This window comes from Choristoneura fumiferana, chromosome 6, assembly GCF_025370935.1.
Source record: "Choristoneura fumiferana chromosome 6, NRCan_CFum_1, whole genome shotgun sequence".
In the NCBI taxonomy this organism is placed as follows: Eukaryota; Metazoa; Arthropoda; class Insecta; order Lepidoptera; family Tortricidae; genus Choristoneura; species Choristoneura fumiferana.
In genome coordinates this window covers 1,062,934-1,081,257 of record NC_133477.1, presented here as the reverse complement: position 1 = coordinate 1,081,257, position 18,324 = coordinate 1,062,934, and the positions used below count along the sequence as shown (strand labels likewise).

General features: G+C 38.6%; 1 protein-coding gene across 3 annotated transcripts in view; it reads left to right on the top strand.

The window, feature by feature from the left end:
- The window catches only part of LOC141428479 (uncharacterized), a 44,074-nt gene that overhangs the window by 580 nt on the left and 25,170 nt on the right, over window positions 1-18,324 (top strand). For 2 of the 3 annotated variants that reach the window (XM_074088468.1, XM_074088470.1), the window contains exon 2: window positions 11,552-11,710. The exons of the other annotated variant lie outside the window; for it this stretch is intronic. In XM_074088468.1, coding sequence (XP_073944569.1) covers window positions 11,552-11,710 — 159 coding nt within the window. The remainder of the gene's footprint in view (window positions 1-11,551; window positions 11,711-18,324) is intronic. 3 annotated transcript variants of the gene reach the window in all.

Sequence of the window (18,324 nt, the reverse complement as noted above, 5' to 3'; positions counted from 1 at the left end):
AGTGCTAGTAAAACATTTTTAAGGATTTTGTAGTCGGTTCCATTTTTTGATATTTTTTTATTTTTTTGGAGTCGGTTTTACTTTTTTTGTTAAAAAAATTCTATATTTCTCACTTTTCAGTGATTTGTAGCCAAAGTACATCTCACAACGATTCCATGAAGCCCAAACACGGCTTAGTTACGTTGTTTTATAACAGAGTTCCGTTGCCTACCTTCCGGCTTCAGCATCAGATCAGTTCGAAAAAATCATTAACTTAAAACTCCTTCTTAGTCGCTTATCTAGGTATATTAATAATGATCATTTATAGACGAGCGAGCATTACTTAGCGTTGACGAGTTCCATTGGTCATCCACGGTCTTCTTCGATTTGTTTGACGCATTTCCTGATATATTTTTTTCTTGTATAAATAAATCCAATCGACTTTTCCTTTGATCGTAATATTTACTGATCTATATTTGTACTTGTACAAAAATTTCCGAATCGCTTTTTTACCTGGTCTTATTTTTAACTGATCTATATTTCTACTTGTAGAAAAAATTCCGAATCGCTTTTTACCCGGTCTTATTATTAACTGATCTATATTTCTACTTGTAGAAAAATTTCCGAATCGCCTTTTTACCTGGTCCTATTATTAACTGATCTATATTTCTAATTGTAGAAAAATTTCCGAATCGCCTTTTTACCTGGTCTTATTAATGAACTAAAAGAATTTCCTTGCTCACCCGCGACCTTGCGAAGCTTATGCAAAATATGCGTGTTCATGCAGTTCCTCCACCTCCACACTGTAAGAACACACACAAATCACACAAACTCATCTATCACCACCACCACACTACACTGACGCGTTTCGAATTTTGCCAAACATTTGTTGGAACTAAATCATTCTTTATCGGGCTCAGATTCGTATGAAGTGTTACATTATTGTGGCAAGGGGTTTCGTCTCGATGTTTTAGAATGCATGGAGATAATTAGATACAACAGTATGAGGTATATTATTAATGAACAGGTAAATTTAGTTTCATCTCCCTTGCTACGGCTTGGATCTAATGTCAGCAATGGTAGTTAATAAAACATGGCCTTGGCAGTAAATAAATAAAAATCAAGGTAGTTTGAAGGACGGTTAAAAAATTTATTAATAATTTGTGGGTAGTATTGTTTTGTTTCATAAAACATATGTGGGTACTTGGGGAGTTACAGTGACAAATTAAAACGGTGGTTGTGGTTCGTTAGTCTAACAACTGGTAGCATGGTGTACGGTTGTGTCACTCTGAAGATGAGCTCTGGTTGAGTTCGAAACGCGTCAGTGTAGTGTGGTGGTGGTGATAGATGAGTTTGTGTGATTTGTGTGTGTTCTTACAGTGTGGAGGTGGAGGAACTGCATGAACACGCATATTTTGCATAAGCTTAGCTATCGTAAGGTCGCGGGTGAGCAAGGAAATTCTTTTAGTTCATTGATATGGACCTCCGCAAAGTAACGCCTGATTCAATAAATTATCCTGGTCTTATTATTAAGTGATCTATATTTCTACTTGTAGAAAATTTTCCGAATCTCCTTTTTACCCGGCCTTATTATTAACTGATCTACGTATATTTTATATGGTGAGTATAAAAAATTCAGAAACGCCTTTATAACCGATTTTATTATTTATGAACCCTTAACTTTATTCAAGTGATTTTACGGTTACATAGCATTACTTGATACACATACGTCTAGAATGTCGAAAGCCTAAATAATGTTCGTAATCAATAACGTTCAAAATATATACAACACGACTGGTCGAATGAATATAATATCGAAGTACAAAATTAATAATATTATTTGTCATAAACTTGATACAAATATGTCTATGTAGAATGTCAAAAGCTTTTGATTAACAAAAACAAAGTAGATAGGTTGGTTCACATAAATAAATACTTCAATTTACTTCAATTTATTTCAAATAACTATGTACATTGTGTTTGAAGTTACAATACATGTCCAAATTATTTAACAAGTCAAATTAAATTACTACAAAATTATTATTACTTATTATAAAAAAAACTACAAATTTAATTAAATATGTCAATAACATTCAGTATAATTATAGTTTGCAAATAAAGGCAATATTCAAAATAGGCAATTAAAAAGACCGTTTTAGCAATAATCCCGGGCACGATTACAAAATTCCTCTATTGAATAATAACACTTCTCCAACAAGAAAGACTTTAATTTTTGTTTAAATGTGTGACTGTTACTAATAGATTTTAGTTCAACGGGTTATTTGTTATACAGAACTATTCTCTGATAACCCGTTGAGTGCTCAGCAATTTTGAGATTAGTACTATTTGGTTGAGGCAGGTCCTTTCGCCTTGTTGCCAGTCGTTTATCTCTCTGTTCAGCAGTTTCAAGATCATTGATATAGCTCATCAAGTCCGTAAGCACCACTAAAATGTACAGGCTGGGGACTTTGAGAATTCCAAATTCTTTGAAAAAGGGTCTGCAAGATGTCTGTTGCGGCACTCTAGCCATAATTCTTATTGCTCTTTTCTGCGCAATAAATGCTGCATTGACGTTGTACTTGTAGCTGTTTCCACAGCACATTATACTATAGCGTATTTTTGATTCCACCAACGCATAGTAGACCAGTTTTAATTGCTTCAGTTGAAGTTCATTTCGAAGGCTTCTAAGAGCGTAGCATGCGTAGGTTTGTTAGGTTGCTTTATTTGCCCGAAGGGCACGCTGCCCAGAAATAGGAGTGGGGCTCCATCAACTCTGTCATACATAGGGAAGTAAATTTGCTAAAGAAAATTAAATTGACAACTGCTCTTTTTCTAAACGTAATAAATTATATCAGTAAATAATAAGATCGGTTATAAAGGCGTTTCGGAATTTTTTCTACAAGAAAATAAAAATATCAGAAAATACGTCTATAGGGAAAGAATGCGTTCGGAAATTTTTGTACAAGAAAATAAAAATATCAGAAAATACGTCTATAGGGATAGAATGCGATCGGATTTTTTTATACAAGAAAAAATATATATTAGGAAATGCGTCTAACAAATCACACCTATAGCGATTTTGGCATTTTTAGCATTGAGATAAGCATTTACATTCAGAAAGTATCATTTGGTAAACTGGACCTGATGAAGAAGACCGTAGATGACCAATGGAACTCGTCAAAGCTAAGTAATGCTCGCTCGTCTATAAACGATCATTATTAATATACCCAGATAAGGGACTAAGAAGGAGTTTTATGTAAATGATTCTTTCAAACTGATCTGATGCTGAAGCCGGAAGGTAGGCAACGGAACTCTGTTATAAAACAACGGAACTAAGCCGTGTTTGGGCTTCATGGAATCGTTGTGAGATGTACTTTGGCTACGAATCACTAAAAAGTGAGAAATAAGGAAATTTTTTATAAAAAAAGTAAAACCGACTCCAAAAAAAATAAAACATAACAAATAATGGACGGTGCCTTAGCACGAGCCAGCAGGAATGGAATAATAGTCGTCTACCTCACCTACACTACTACTATGGGTTTCAATCCATCCTGCTGGGTCGTGCTGTCACCGACTTCGAGCTAGTAGGTATCTAGAAAAATATTTTCAAGGGTTTTGTAGTCGGTTCCCTTTTTTTTGTAGTAGGTTTTACTTTTTTGTTAAACAACTTTTGTATTATGAATTAATACGTTATAGGTTTGATTTTTGTCACAATGTCGCGATGAAATTTCAAAACGTCAGAGCATCAGAGCCAAAAAAGTTGCGGACGCTAGGTGGCGCTGATGTCGTGCACAGAGACTTCTTCTAAAAACCTTCACCTTCTAAAAATCTTTCAGTTTCGGGCGATGCACGGATTTAGTTAAGATGTCCGCTATCATTTTATCGGTTGACATGTACCTGATCTCAACTTTATTACTCAGAACGCATTCCCGTATAAAATACTTTATGTCATTATGCTTTGTTCTGTTATGCATCCTTAGATGAATGATTGGTCGCGCGTGCAGTAGTAGGTATGCATCATTTTGTTAGTTGCAATTCTATGCGCAGACTGGTTGTCAGTCGTTAGGAGACTGTTCGGTAAAGTAGGTACGTAAGTAAAGCGATTCCTTTGCAGCTTGACTTAATCCTACGTATTCTGCCTCTGTGGAGGATAAAGATACGGTTGCTTGTTTCCTACTCTCCCAGGTAACGACATTCTTCCCCAATTTGAAAAATAAAATAAATTGATTTTTCTGAACAAAATTTTTAGTTTTGCTCACAGATCTAAGATGTTACTACGTTTTTAGGGTTCCAGAGCCAAAATGGCAAAAACGGAACCCTTATAGTTTTGCCATGTCTGTTTGTCTGTATGTCTGTCTGTCTGTCCGTCCGCGGCTTTGCTCAGGGACTATCAATGCTAGAAAGCTGTAATTGTGCACGAATATGTACCTATGTTAACTATGCCGACAAAATGGTACAATAAAAATTTAAAAATATTTTTTTTAAGTTTATCTCCCATAGACGTAAAGTGGGGGTGATTTTTTTTTCTCATCCAACCTTGTAGTGTGGAGTATCGTTGGATAGTTATTGTAAAATCATTAGGGGGTTGCTAAAACGATTTTTCGATTCAGTGATTTGTTTGCAAAATATTCAAGTTTAAAGTGCAAATTTTCATTAAAATCGAGCGTCCCCCCCCCTCTAAAATCTAAACCGGTGGGTGGCAAAATTTGAAAAAATTCAGAATTAAATTTCAAGGAAAACTATAACGGCTAAGTTTCCTTGAGAATTATTAGTAGTTTAAGAGTAAATAGCAGCCTAAGGTATAAAATATACCTAAACTTGGAAGATTCCGTATAAAATACGAAATTCTTAGAAAAATATTACTTATTTTTTTCGTAATGGCTACGGAACCCTATTTTGGGCGCTCTTGGCCGGTTTTTTTGTAAACACTATTGTCATTGACTCACTGAAAATACTACAGTACCGGTCAAAAGTTCAAGTTCACTCTGCGAAATAAGGTTATCATAATAAATTATGTTTAAATATAGAATATGTTTTGAATTTCAAACGTTTAATTGGTTCCACGACTACCTAATAACAATAAAAATACCTCTTGGAGGAATCGTTTTATGTTATTCGGAAAATTTGATCCATTTAATATTTTTTCCTGTATTTCCTATGAGATTTCGTGAAGTTAGAAGTCATTTAAAATGGGTCGCAAAGCCGATTTGAGTGTCGAACTCGTACTGTTATTGTAGCTCTGTCAAAAATGAGGGCTACACAACGCGGAACATCGCTGAAAAAATGAAGGTAAGTATCTCAAACCGCTATTCTGATATTTTGAAACGAAAACAAGAAACCGGTCTTAATTGCAGTCGATCTCGATCAGGTAGGCCAAAAGTCACGTCTAAAAGCGAAGACCAATTTATTTGCGTGCAGAGCAAACGCCAAACGTACTCTAACTGCTCCAGAAATTTGCGAAGAACTCAACGCCACCCGAGAACAGCGAGTATCGGTTTCGACAGTGCAACGGAGTCTGCGAAACTATGGTCTAAAAGGTCGTATTGCTGCCAAAAAACCCTTGTTACGTAGTCAGAATAAAGTTAAGAGGTTGAAGTGGTCTAAAGTTTTATTTTCTGACGAATCGAAATTTGAAATTTTTGGGGGGAGACGTCGTCAATATGTCCGACGACAAGTAGGCGAACGAATGATAAGGCAATGCGTGATGCCAACAGTGAAGCACGGTGGAGGATCGGTTATGGTTTGGGGATGCTTTGTGGGTGATAAGTTGGTGATCTCGTGAGAGTCAATGGCATAATGGATAAGAAAATGTATCATGCATAACATTTTGCAACATCACGCATTTCCATCTGGAAAACGAATTGTAGGCACCTCTGCTTTTGTTTTTCAACAAGACAACGATCCCAAGCATACTTCGAAGTTGTGCAAGAACTACATTACATCGAAAGAAAAACAAAAATAATTAAAATATATGGATTGGCCTCCACAATCGCCCGACCTCAATCCGATTGAGTTGTTATGGGATGAATTGGACAGGAGTGTGATAAAAATGCGGCCAACTAATAAAAAACAGCTTTGGGAATACCTGCACATTTGTTAGAATAAAATTTCGGCATCAACACTGCAAAAATTATTTACGCGAATGCCGAAAGTGTGTTCGGCAGCGTTGAAAGCAAAAGGCGGATATTTCGAAGAGTCTAAAGTTGGCAAAAACTGATATTTTTTTTATTTAATTGTGGTTTTTAAATTACAGGATTAGCTTTGTTTTTGTATGTTTTAGAAGATTATTAAATACTTTTACTATATATAATACATTGTGTTACAACTTTTGACCGGTACTGTACGGTACGATTACACAAAATCAATTAAACTAAACAAATTTTATGTTCCTAATCTCATACAGATTTTTTGGCAATACAGATTTCTTGGTTAAGGTAGTGTAAACATATATTTGACCTCGTCTGTACATAGCGCTGTGGCTGAGTGTGAGAGAGAGAGAGAGAGAGAGAGAGACATCTATTTACACATATTCGATACACATAAAAATACATTAGATGGAGAGAAAATAATAATAATAATAATAACATCGAACGAAGAGCGTAGGCGTGTTTGCATGGAAAAGAGGCCCTTTCACCAAACATTCACTGTAATTTTTTTAATAAGAGCCCTCATGACAAGTATTATTTCCTGTAAGTTGCAGCTTCCTATCTTTGTTATTTTTTGAGATATTATTATGTTTTTTTTTCACTTTTCACTAAAATGTTTTTTTTCCTCATTGGCTAACGCGAGCTACGTAATCTTTTAGTACAGTAATTTATGTATAGATACTCACGTATTCTTTAAATAATATTTTTTTTCCAAAAAAGTACTTGGATAAATGTAGGAAATAAAACTTCAGTATTTTTTTCTTGCTTTCTAGAAGAGCGACACCAACAGTTTTTTGTTAGGTAATTGCTTAAATAAAGGCCTACAATATATTTTCTCTTTTCAAAATAATCCAGTTGGTACTTCATACTAAGAAATGGCAAAAAAAAAAGGATATGGTGTACCCATACAAGATAATTTAGTCGCAAAAGAGATTATGCACATTGCAACCTCTTTATCATTAACGTTAGGTACAGGAAATAATACTTGTCATGAGGGCTCTTATTAAAAAAAGTCAGTGAACGTTTGGTGAAAGGGCCGCTTTTCCACGCAAACACGGCGACGCTCTTTACCGGTTAGACCGATGTTCTTGCGTGCGTAACCTTTAAGTATTATGGGTTAGGCTCCCAAAGTGTGGCTCTAACCGCTACGGAAAATTAACCGGTTTACAAGCCCTGCTTGTTGGGCTATAGCACACACACAACACATAATTCACATAATTGTATTATATCGTAAAACTCTTTATTGTACATAAAAGCACATGACAATAACAGAACACAGGATAATAAGATGTACAAAGGCGAACTTATCCCTTGAAGGGATAATTCTAATTTCATTCAATATTACAGGTACCTAATCAAACATTCTCTCATCTCCCAATGTTTATTACCGATTACAAAGGGTCTCGTATTTTTACCGGGCCAGTGTCGTCACATTTATTATGATCGATGTCGTCACATTTGATATGACTATTAAAAATATCGCGGTCAGAAATAAAAGTGAGGGCCCTGCCCCGGCCCCTCAACTGCAGTCCTCTGGGGAAACAGCAACCTTGGTCCTTGAAGTGCAACTTATTAGGGACCAAATTACAATGTTGTCAGAACGTTTGGTTGATGCCGTCTCTGCTGTGGCGCAGTATCAGGCTGAACTCTCAGTTTATTCCAAAAAGTTCGAGGTCGTCACTGAGAGATTGATGCAACTGGAATTATCACAGAAATGCTGTTGTTCATCTGCCGCTTCTGCATCACCAAGAAAGAAGAAAGGGATTTGGAAGCAGCCTGTGAGGTCTAAAGGGAAACCAGATAAGTCTGATAAAGAGGCCGTAGGTGATAATTTTCATGAGGAGACTGATGCTGGGAAGTCGGCGGGTAATGGTTCAGGGCGGTCTGAGAATGCTGCCACGGATGGTGATGATGCCGTAGCTGAGGAATGGCAAGAAGTCCGAAACCGGAAAATACGATTGTCTTCTGTGCGGTGTACTGCTGGTCCGGAAGTTACGTCGCTCAAGGCTGTTGAGATTCGCAAGTATGTGCACCTCTGGAACATGATGTCAGGGGTGGACGATATACGTGCTTATATGCAAACTCTATGCCCTACAGTTGAAGAGCTCAAGGCTAGGGGCGACTATAAATCATATAAGATTGGTGTTCCCTGTGAACTTTATGAGAAGTGTCTGTCCCCGGAAGTTTGGCCTGAAAATGCGCGAGTTAAGGCGTGGTTATTGCGGAGACCACAAGATAGCGGCGCAGCCTTGGCGTGGTCGAAACGTCAGCAGTAAGCGGGTATTGACTCTGGATATTGTGTACCAGAATGTGAGAGGCCTCAATACAAGACTTAATTATTTGAAACAAAATCTTCTGTCTCTTGAGTGCGACGTGGATGCTGTGACCGAGTCATTCCTCACTGAAGCTGTCTATGACTCGGAGCTTGTATGTGGCGGATGGGCAGTGATGCGCCGTGACCGAGCCACTGGTGCGCGGGGTGGTGGTGTGCTGTCCCGGTATCACCTTGCGGCGTCTCTGCGACTTCGAGACATCAACAGGTGAAGACTTATGGGTGTCATTCGTTGTGGAGCGTTTTACATACTATATGTGCGTGGTATACATCCCACCTAGTGCTTCCGATGAAACTTATATGAGATGGTTTCAGAAAGTGGAATCAGTAGCAGATAAACTGAAGAGTGCAGTCATAATAGTCGGTGACTTGAACTTGAACCTAGTTTATAAATCTCGGAATATTTTAGACTATTATTCTTATTTTTTAACTGTGTGTAATTTGATTGAGATAAATGAAGTGATGAATGTACATGGTGGTAAATTGGATGTCGTATTGGTGTCTGAGTGCACATGCAATATTGTTGTCTCAGAAATGAGTAGCGGGCTGGTTCCGAAGACTGATGGGTTCCACCCACCTTTGGAGATCTCTATTCCTATGGATTATGCTGCCCAACGATTGTCTACGGAGCGATTGGAGCCCAGCAATGTCGACATGCAGCGGGACTGGAACTTTAGTAAAGGCAATTATGAACTTCTTTACGAACTTGTAACTAAATCGAATTGGCATGAAGTTCTTAGTGCTGTGAATGTCGACATTGCTGTGGAACAGTTTTATAAAATTATTTATGACATATTTGACCAGTGTACCTAGAAAGAGTAGATCAAGAGGTCTCAGCAGATCCTATCCGGTTTGGTTCACTGCAGATTTGATAAAAGATTTAAAGCGCAAAGGTGAACTGCATCGGAAATGGAAATTGACTAAAAATAGGTTTATTTATGACGAATTTTCAAAAATAAGGGCCGATGTGAAAAGGCGGATATCGTCGGCCTATAGTAGCTACCTTGATCGAATCCAGGCTAGTGTGAAAGATAATCCAAAAGCGTTTTGGCAGCACGTGCATAATCTAAAATCGAAGGGTGGATTTGTACCTCGAGTGACTTTTGACGGTAAGGAATACGTTGGTGAGGGTGCAGCCACCGCGTTTGCTACGTTCTTCTCGGAGGTTTTCTTGCCGAATGTTCCTTTTTTGGACCCGAATGCTCGAGGTTGTAGTGGACATAACCTTGTTTCCAACTATGTTAACATAACGCCTATAACAATGGAAGAAGTTGAAATAGGCATAAAACGTCTTAAACCAAGTTGTTCGGTTGGGCCTGATAATTTGCCGGCGTATATAGTGAAGGGATGTGTGGACTATTTAAAATTGCCCTTACTTCACCTGTTTAACTTGGCTCTTGCATCTGGCACCTACCCGCGCCTCTGGAAGATCTCTAGAGTGAGACCAATTCCGAAGGCTGGTGACGGTACTGTGATGGAAAATCATAAACCTATAGCTGTATTATCCACTCCAGCGAAGTTATTCGAAGCCATAATCCTTAGAGCTCTGTCTGCACAGGTCAGGCCATTCTTGAGTGATGCTCAGCATGGATTTAGGTAGAAGCGCTCTGTCGATACGAATCTGCTTATCCTGGTTGACATCATCTCGGAGCATCTTGATAGGGGCATACAGGTTGATGTTATTTATTTCGACTTCAAGAAGGCATTCGATCGCGTGGATAATGATGTGTTAATGCTTAAACTTGAACAGATTGGTTTTACTCCCAAACTATTGTCATTCTTCGCTAGTTATCTACGAGATCGACAGCAGTATGTAAGACATGGGTACTTCGTTTCGGCGCCGTATCACACTAGGTCTGGCGTAAGTCAGGGCTTTATACTGGGGCCATTTCTATTCGAGATTATGGTTAATGAATGACCTTGCCTCAGTTCTCGAATCGGCACAGTGCCTTCTTTACGCCGATGACCTAAAGCTGGTTTATGGCGTGCAGCAGAGGGGCGACTGTGACTCTTTGCAGACAGATGTTGACTCGGTTTTCCGGTGGAGTGTAGAGAACAGGCTTCTTTTCAATTCAGCCAAATTTTCGGTATGCACTTTCAGTCGTGCACGCGCCCCGTTACATGCTCAGTACGTACTGGAGTCGGAGCCCATTGGCCGCGTGAGTTCAATTAAAGATCTGGGTATGCTATTCGATACCTGTCTTACCTTCCATGACCACATTGCGGAGCTATCTTCCAACTGTTTCCGGAGACTGGGCTTCGTTATCCGTAATGTACGAGATTTTAATGATGCTGGAGCTATAAAACTTGTTTACAGTGCGTTAGTTAGGAGCAAACTGGAGGCTTCGTCAATTATTTGGCACCCGCATAAATCTGCATACTCCTTACTTCTGGAGAAGGTCCAAAAAGCTTTGCATAGGTTTTTATATAAGAAAAAGTTTGGATACTACCCATTCTTATACCCGACAAATTACCTTCTTGGGACTCTCGGTTGCAACTCTCTAGAGGTGAGGCGGAATTGCGGGTTACTCATATTTGCATGTCAGGTTCTGCGAGGTGAGTCGGACTGTCCCGAGCTGGTGGCTCAAATTGTGAGGTTGTATGCCCCGGATATTCCGAAAATAAGGCTCAGGGCACGACGGCGCGATTTGCTGGCGGTGCCGGCGGCGCGTACGGTGTCACGTAGGAACTCGCCTTTACTCCGTGTCCTAACACAGCTTAACGCGTTGCTGGCATCGAAACCTGAATGCGACCTGCTAGCGTGGAGATGGACGGCTGTGCGTGCTGAATGCTTGCGGTTTTGTGAGTTTTTAGATGATAGGATTTCGACTGTCCCAATTTGAACCTGTTATTATTATAATAAGTTTAAACCTAAGTTTAGTTAGTATGTTCAGTGTAAGTTTAAATAATAGATTTCGTTTTCGAGGTGCATTAGTGTAAACTGTCATGCCACGTGAACATAGTTTTTACCAATAAATAAATAATAAATAAATGATTTCATGGAGAATTAGATGTTGTGGCAAGGTTGATCATAGTCATTATTTATACTGGTGATTGTACATTTCTATACTAACTAACATGTGTGTTTTTATAGTGCTTGAAAAATGCTGCTTTACCCTCGACCTCCGCAATGGAGCTGGACTAATAGGATCATTTAATTTTTTTACGGGGATGATGTCACTGGCCTTCTCTGTACTACATCCACGACCTGATTTTCCTCCTTGGCTCCATGGATTATATTTATTTTGGGAAAGTAAGTTTGAATCGACGTATGTACTTAAGTATTTATTGACGTATTGTATTTAGTGTAGGTACATGGGTACAACTAAATAGAACAATCTAGAATGTCCACATAGTAATGTAAATCAACCTAAAAATATAAGTACCTACAGTCATGGTCAAGGTGAAAGGTATCTTTTACACGTAAAGTGGGTATGCAGTGTTACGCTGCCGTATTAGTACAATGTGTCTTAAGGGCGGTAAATAAGGAATTATGAACGAGACTCTATTAGAAGCCCGAAGTCGAAGAATGAGGGCTTTAATGAGTCGATGTCCGTAATTCTAGTACCGCCCGTGCGACATACAATGTTTTTCATCACATTTGCGAGTAAAATTGTAAATTTTTTAAAAGAAAAACTAATATGTACCAAAATTTGCCGATACCGCTGATTGCGCTCTTGGCAATCCGCAGCATGTGCATGGCGTGCGTGTGCAGCGCGCGCACGGAGCAGCAGCACACCATGCAGTAACAAACTCATTTACCGACCTTGGTCTTCATGGCAAGAAAATTAGTACTGGCAATGACTCATTTACCGACCACGGGTTTCATGAGAAGCACATTAAGGTCGAGGGTTCTATTTGAGGGGTTGCAACCAAGGTAGCCTGCATGTTACGACACTATTTACGAGCAAGTGCGATGAAAACTCATTTACCGACCTTGGGCTTCATGACAAGAAAATCAGTACGGGCAATGACTCATTTACCGACCACGGGTTTCATGACAAGCACATTAAGGTCGTGGATTTTATTTGGGGGGTTGCATCAAAGGTAGCCTAAGTGTGATGAAAAATAAGTTAATAACCTTTTTTGTCATAATCTCCTTAATCTGTTAAGCTTTGTATTTAGGCCATTCTCCGGAGGCGAAATTTTGCTTGTCCGAGACGATAATCCAATAAAAATTAAATAATAATAATGTGAGCTATTTTTTAGGGTTCCGTAGCCAAAATAGCAAAAACGGAACCCTCATAGTTTTGCCATGTCTGTCTGTCTGTCTGTCCGTCCGTCCACGGCTTTGCTCAGAGACTATCAATGCTAGAAAGCTGTAATTTTGCACGAATATAATATTTAACCTATGCCGACAAAATGGTACAATAAAAATTAAATTTTTGACCTTAAAGGAGGCCTAGTACGAGTAGGTTATTTCTGAGTAAAACAATAAAATGTTTTTAACAATTTTAGTAAAAATCAAAAAATAAAATAACAGGCCTAGTTTGACAAGTAGAAAGTATTCTATGCAGGTAGTAGGTTCAAGAGATTGTTATGAGAGGTCTGTTCTGATCATACGGTCTCCCTGGCGTACACTTTCCTGGAGTCGGAGAGAAGAAGCCGGAGCGAAGAGGGCTGGCCACAGCCTCCTGCTGTGGCCAGGGCCTGGTCCAGCAGAGCGGTCGTCGGTGCCGAGGTCAGAAGGGGCCTTAGGGCGGCAGGACGAACAGCCTGGACAGTGTTCCACGCCGGAACGTTCAGGGTCTTGGACGAGCCAGGAAAAATGTGCAGTGCTCCGGACGTTAAAGGCCATCAGGGCTTGGTGTCAAGGCTTGGGCGTAAAGGAGCCGTCTGAGCCGTGAAAGTTGTAGCCGTATGGAGCTGCCCTGTAAATTAGGTGGTGTCAGTTGTGGTCCAGTGCTAGATTGTTCGCCAGTCACTCCTTTGCAGCGATACACCAACTCTCAGGGTGTGCTGAATTGCAGTGAGTGGCAGAGACAATCATACGGAGTTACAGGCAGGCAAAGAAACGTGATTCTAGTTTTATATAAATATTTTAAAACAAAAGGAAATAATAAGTGATGAAGTGAAGTGATCGTTAAAATTTCAACTAAATAACCGTTAGAAGATTACTTTTGAAATTAAACGTTACTAAGTTGAGTTTGAATTTCTTTTAACATCGTAGAGCATCCGTTGAATAAAAGTAATAAGCATTAACTAGTTCTGTCTGAGTATTAAACAACGGATGAGAGAAATTAGCAAGTGTTAAAATATTAAGTAGAAGTGTTTGAAATAAAGGATTCCCTGGCCAGGGGAAGCCTTCAGTTCAAGTAGAAAAGTTAAAATTATCAGAAAAACACAAGTTCATAGGTCAGAGTTAAATATCGGAGAACTTATCAAGTCTTGGGCTTATGGAGCTTTCGAGGGCGCTTGGTGTAAGAGGTGCTGTTGAATGTGTGTTTTACAGCTGTGCTTTAGCTTTTAATTGCAAGAATATTACAGTTAGAATTCCCCCAGGTCACAGCTGGTCGTCAAGGGTGACACTCTTTCCCGGCCCGGATAACACCGACATGGAAATACCGGCCCTGTTTTTTGTGTACACGCCCATAGAAACTGACAGGAGCTTCTATGGTAGCTTCTAGGGTATTTCCATCCCGGTATTATCCGGGGCGGGAAAGAGTGTCACCCATCGTCAACGCCCCTTGGGGTGTTAAAACGGTCAAGGATGAGTCGGTTATAGTGATATTTAATTATACAAACTTGTGAATTCTGTGTTATAAAATGCCAACCTTTATAAAATAAATAAGTTAAATAATAAATAAATATTATTACGTAAATAAAATAAGATTAACTCAATTATTTGAACCAAGAGAAAACTACGGTGGCGACCTCTAGAGCACAGATTACTAATATGTAGCTAGCTACAGATAAGATAGTCAATTATTGTTGTTTCCTGTTATTGACGTTGTAGTGCTGTTAAATTTTACAGTCTGTGGTACTTGTTTGACAGTCGTAGAGCTTTCCACAGGTCGACATAATCATTATCGATAGTCTCCAGTCAATGCTAGTGATGCGCTCTACGATAAATGGGAGTTACGGATATCTTGTACTAATTTAATTTTTATTCATATAAGTTATGAAATAAAACGACCAAGAGTTTTTAATCATTTATTCATTAAAGGGCCTCTTTCCATTAAATTTATATTTGAATAAAAATTTTAACATGGAGCTATTATTGCAAAGGTTAGAAAAACTTACCCTTAGACGAGAGTGGTACACCATGAACCATTTCCTTTTCCGTGAACAGGCAAGGATACGAATATCGAATCCGCGCACCTATTCGATCGAACTGAGTATGGTCAAAATGTCTTTCACATACGCGTTTCAACAACAGTTGACTTGGTTAAAGCCAGCAAATAAGGGCTAGTCGGTACTAGCAACGACATCCAAAGATTACGTAAATAGTCGTTTTTGGGCGTGCAAAATATTTTGTGAGTGGCACTTGTTGAATTACAATCAACAACACAACACTTGAATTTTGCCATGTTGGAAATCAGTGGAATATCACTCGCACTAAACACTACCGCAAGTAGAGTATTGTATTGTTAAACAGAGGAGGATGGCTCCTCATGGAACTACAACTCGACCAAAACGGGAGAACGCAAGAGAATACCCGCACTCAACTCAATGTTTAAGGACATGACAGCAAAGAAATGGCGGCGGTCCACAGATTGTAATAATATCATATGGCAGCGCTACAACGTCGATGAATGAAACTAAACTGTCAGGCCCCTGCTCTAGAGTTCGTCTGTCCTTCTGCTCAGAGATCCCTAATTGAGGAAAGCGCCATCTAGCTTACAATGAGCTAACTAAGATGTCAGCGATCGCTAGTTTGCATCGTGACACCCATACCCATAGACATAGTGGGGGTGATTTTATTTTCTCACCCAACCTTGTAGTGTGGGGTATCGTTGGATAGGTTTAAAATATAAGGTATAAAATATACCTAAACTCTTAAAATACGAAATCCTTAGAAAAATATTACTTTTTTTTCGTAATGGCTGCGGAACCCTATTTCGGGCGTGTCCGATACGCTCTTGGATGGATTTTTTAAGATAATTTACACTCCAATTGCACTTTAAATAAAATGCTCATTTATTTATACTTCGGTAGAAATATTTTTTCAAAACTCAAATCAAAATCAAATCAAATCAAATGATTTATTCAGTAAAGGCCGCAATGGGCACTTTTACACGTCATTTTTTAAGCTACCAGCGCTTTCGGAAAGACCTTCATTGCCAAGAAGAATGCGCCGCAAAAAACTTGGCAGAAAGTCATTTTTTCATAAAAATATAATTACAAATAAAATACTTAAAAACTATATTATACAATTAAAGAAAAAAATACAAAAAATCATAATAAAAGAAATACAGGGATGTATGGGGTCCCTTAGTTACAATACTAAACACTAACTATATCTAAACTATATCTACGTTCAGTGGAAGTGTAGAATGCTTCCACCGTCATAAATTTTAAAATAATAATAACAATAATTTAGTTCTGAAATATACATTTCAGGTCAAGTAACCATTAAGCTTTTGGATTTCGAAGGCAAGTTCACGTCTGCCGGCCCCAAAGTTAGCTCACACGCACTCATGTCATGCTCTGAAAGCAGAGCGGTACCGAGGGCATGGTATTGCTTCCGTTCCCATAAGCTCTATGGGATCGTCTTGGGAACTTCGACGTCGCGAGCCTGTGACTAGAATTTAAACTAAAAATATACAAGTTTAAAATCCATAAGCTTAACAATATACAGCCTTAAACATAACAAGGGGATGTATAAAGTCCCTGAGTTAATAATAAAATTATTATACAGCAAGGGGATGTATAAAGCCCCTATGTTAATAATAAAATTCCTAAACTAAATAATTCAGAGATGTATATAGTCTCTAAATGTCAAAGTAAACTAATTAAATTAATTAAATTATACAATCTTCAGAGGTGTAAAAGCCTCCAAGGTCAAAAACTAATAGTAATAATTATTAAAATAAAGAAATGGAGATGTATAAGGCCTCCAAATGTCAAACTAATAAATATTATAAATTAAATTCTGCAACGCGGACAACGGCAACAGAACCAGAAACTAGACACGAAATGCGCCGGGACACTGCCAAGTCACACTTCACAACACTATACAATACAAATACACCGACATAAACACACACACATACACACACACACACACACACACACACACACACACACACACACACACACACACAAACACGAGTACATCACATCACACATCAACATCCCAATTTTTTACTCGTTCTCCTAAGTGCCCCCTGACTTGTCCGCTCACGTTCTTAGTTGATAATTCAGTTATTTAATGAATGAGAAGGGGTCAATCTCGGAATGAGAGATAATAAGCAGGAAACTCGTATACAGCTTCATTCTGGTGTCCTAAATGTTGTCTCAAAAGCCACACAAAATCTCGTGTCCGCGTCGTAAGTTATTTAAGGTCAAATGTCAAAAAAAGTCTGTTTTTCGCAATTATCTCGGTGATGCCTATAGCTCCAGTGATGTTAACATCTATAATGAAATTGTAGAGCATAAAATTTAAAACAAATTGCGTTAAAAAAATTCTTACGTCCAACCGTTTTTGAGATAGATGGCAGCTACCCTCTCTAGAGCCCAAAGCGCTCAGCCTTACTGACTAATGCAAGATCAACCGCGAATCTCAGTGAATAAAACCTTGTGTAAAGTTTTAAGTCATTGAAATATCACTACATTAACAATAAATAATTTATACATACATACATAAAATCACGCCTCTTTCCCAACGGGGTAGGCAGAGACTACATCCTTCCATTTGCTATGATTCTGGCATACAACTCTCGCTTCGTCTACATTCATCAATCTTTTCATGCATGCACGTCGGTTTAGAGTACTCCTGACCCGACCTTTCTTCAGAACGTCCCCGATTTGATCGTGGTACAGTCAAGGGCAAAGATATCGACACGGCCAAAGTTGCAAAAATATGTATACACGGCTTTTATGTTAAGTGCATAAAGTCGTGTATACATATTTTTGTAACTTTGGCCGTGTCGAAATCTTTGCCCTTGACTGTACGTTCGTCTAGGCCTTCCTCTACCAACGTTCCCATTCACGCTCGTCTTATAGATCTGCTTAGTCAATCTGTTTTTATTCATTATCTCAACATGCCCAAACCATCCAATCATCCCTTTCTCAATCCGTTCTATACTTAACACTCTCATTTCTACCGCATTTAAACTACTCTGATGCCTTTCCTGCCATACCCAACCTTCACTTCCATACATGAGTGTTGGTACCAGCACCCCTCTTGCACAGCCAGACGAGCTCTTTAGGAGATTTTCTGGCTATTCATAAAGGTGTGCAACCACTGTGCAACGCTCCATTCACTATGTTACCTTACCAGCCTTTACTCTCCTTTCAATATCACTTTCACACTTTCCATCCCTAGTAAACGGTATACCTTTACTTACCAGAATTTCATTTGCCCGAATTTCATGTGCTATAATATTCAACCGTCATAATATTGTTTCTATAAATTCATTTTCACTATTCATTGTTTACGATATTAATCAAATGACAGAATACTTGTTTCCCATAATATTAATTTCAATAATTTCATTTTTCATAATCGTTGTAAGCCATAAGTATCACATATCATTTTGCCATCCATGTAAATGGTGAGTATCGACACTATAATACTGATAAATCCCATACGTCAAACAAGCCTTTGGATTAGTGTAAATTTTAATCACATAGATTAGGTTAGAATTACGACTTTTGATTTGTGCGAGCGCAGCAAAGCGAGCGAGCAAGGACGGTTCGAAA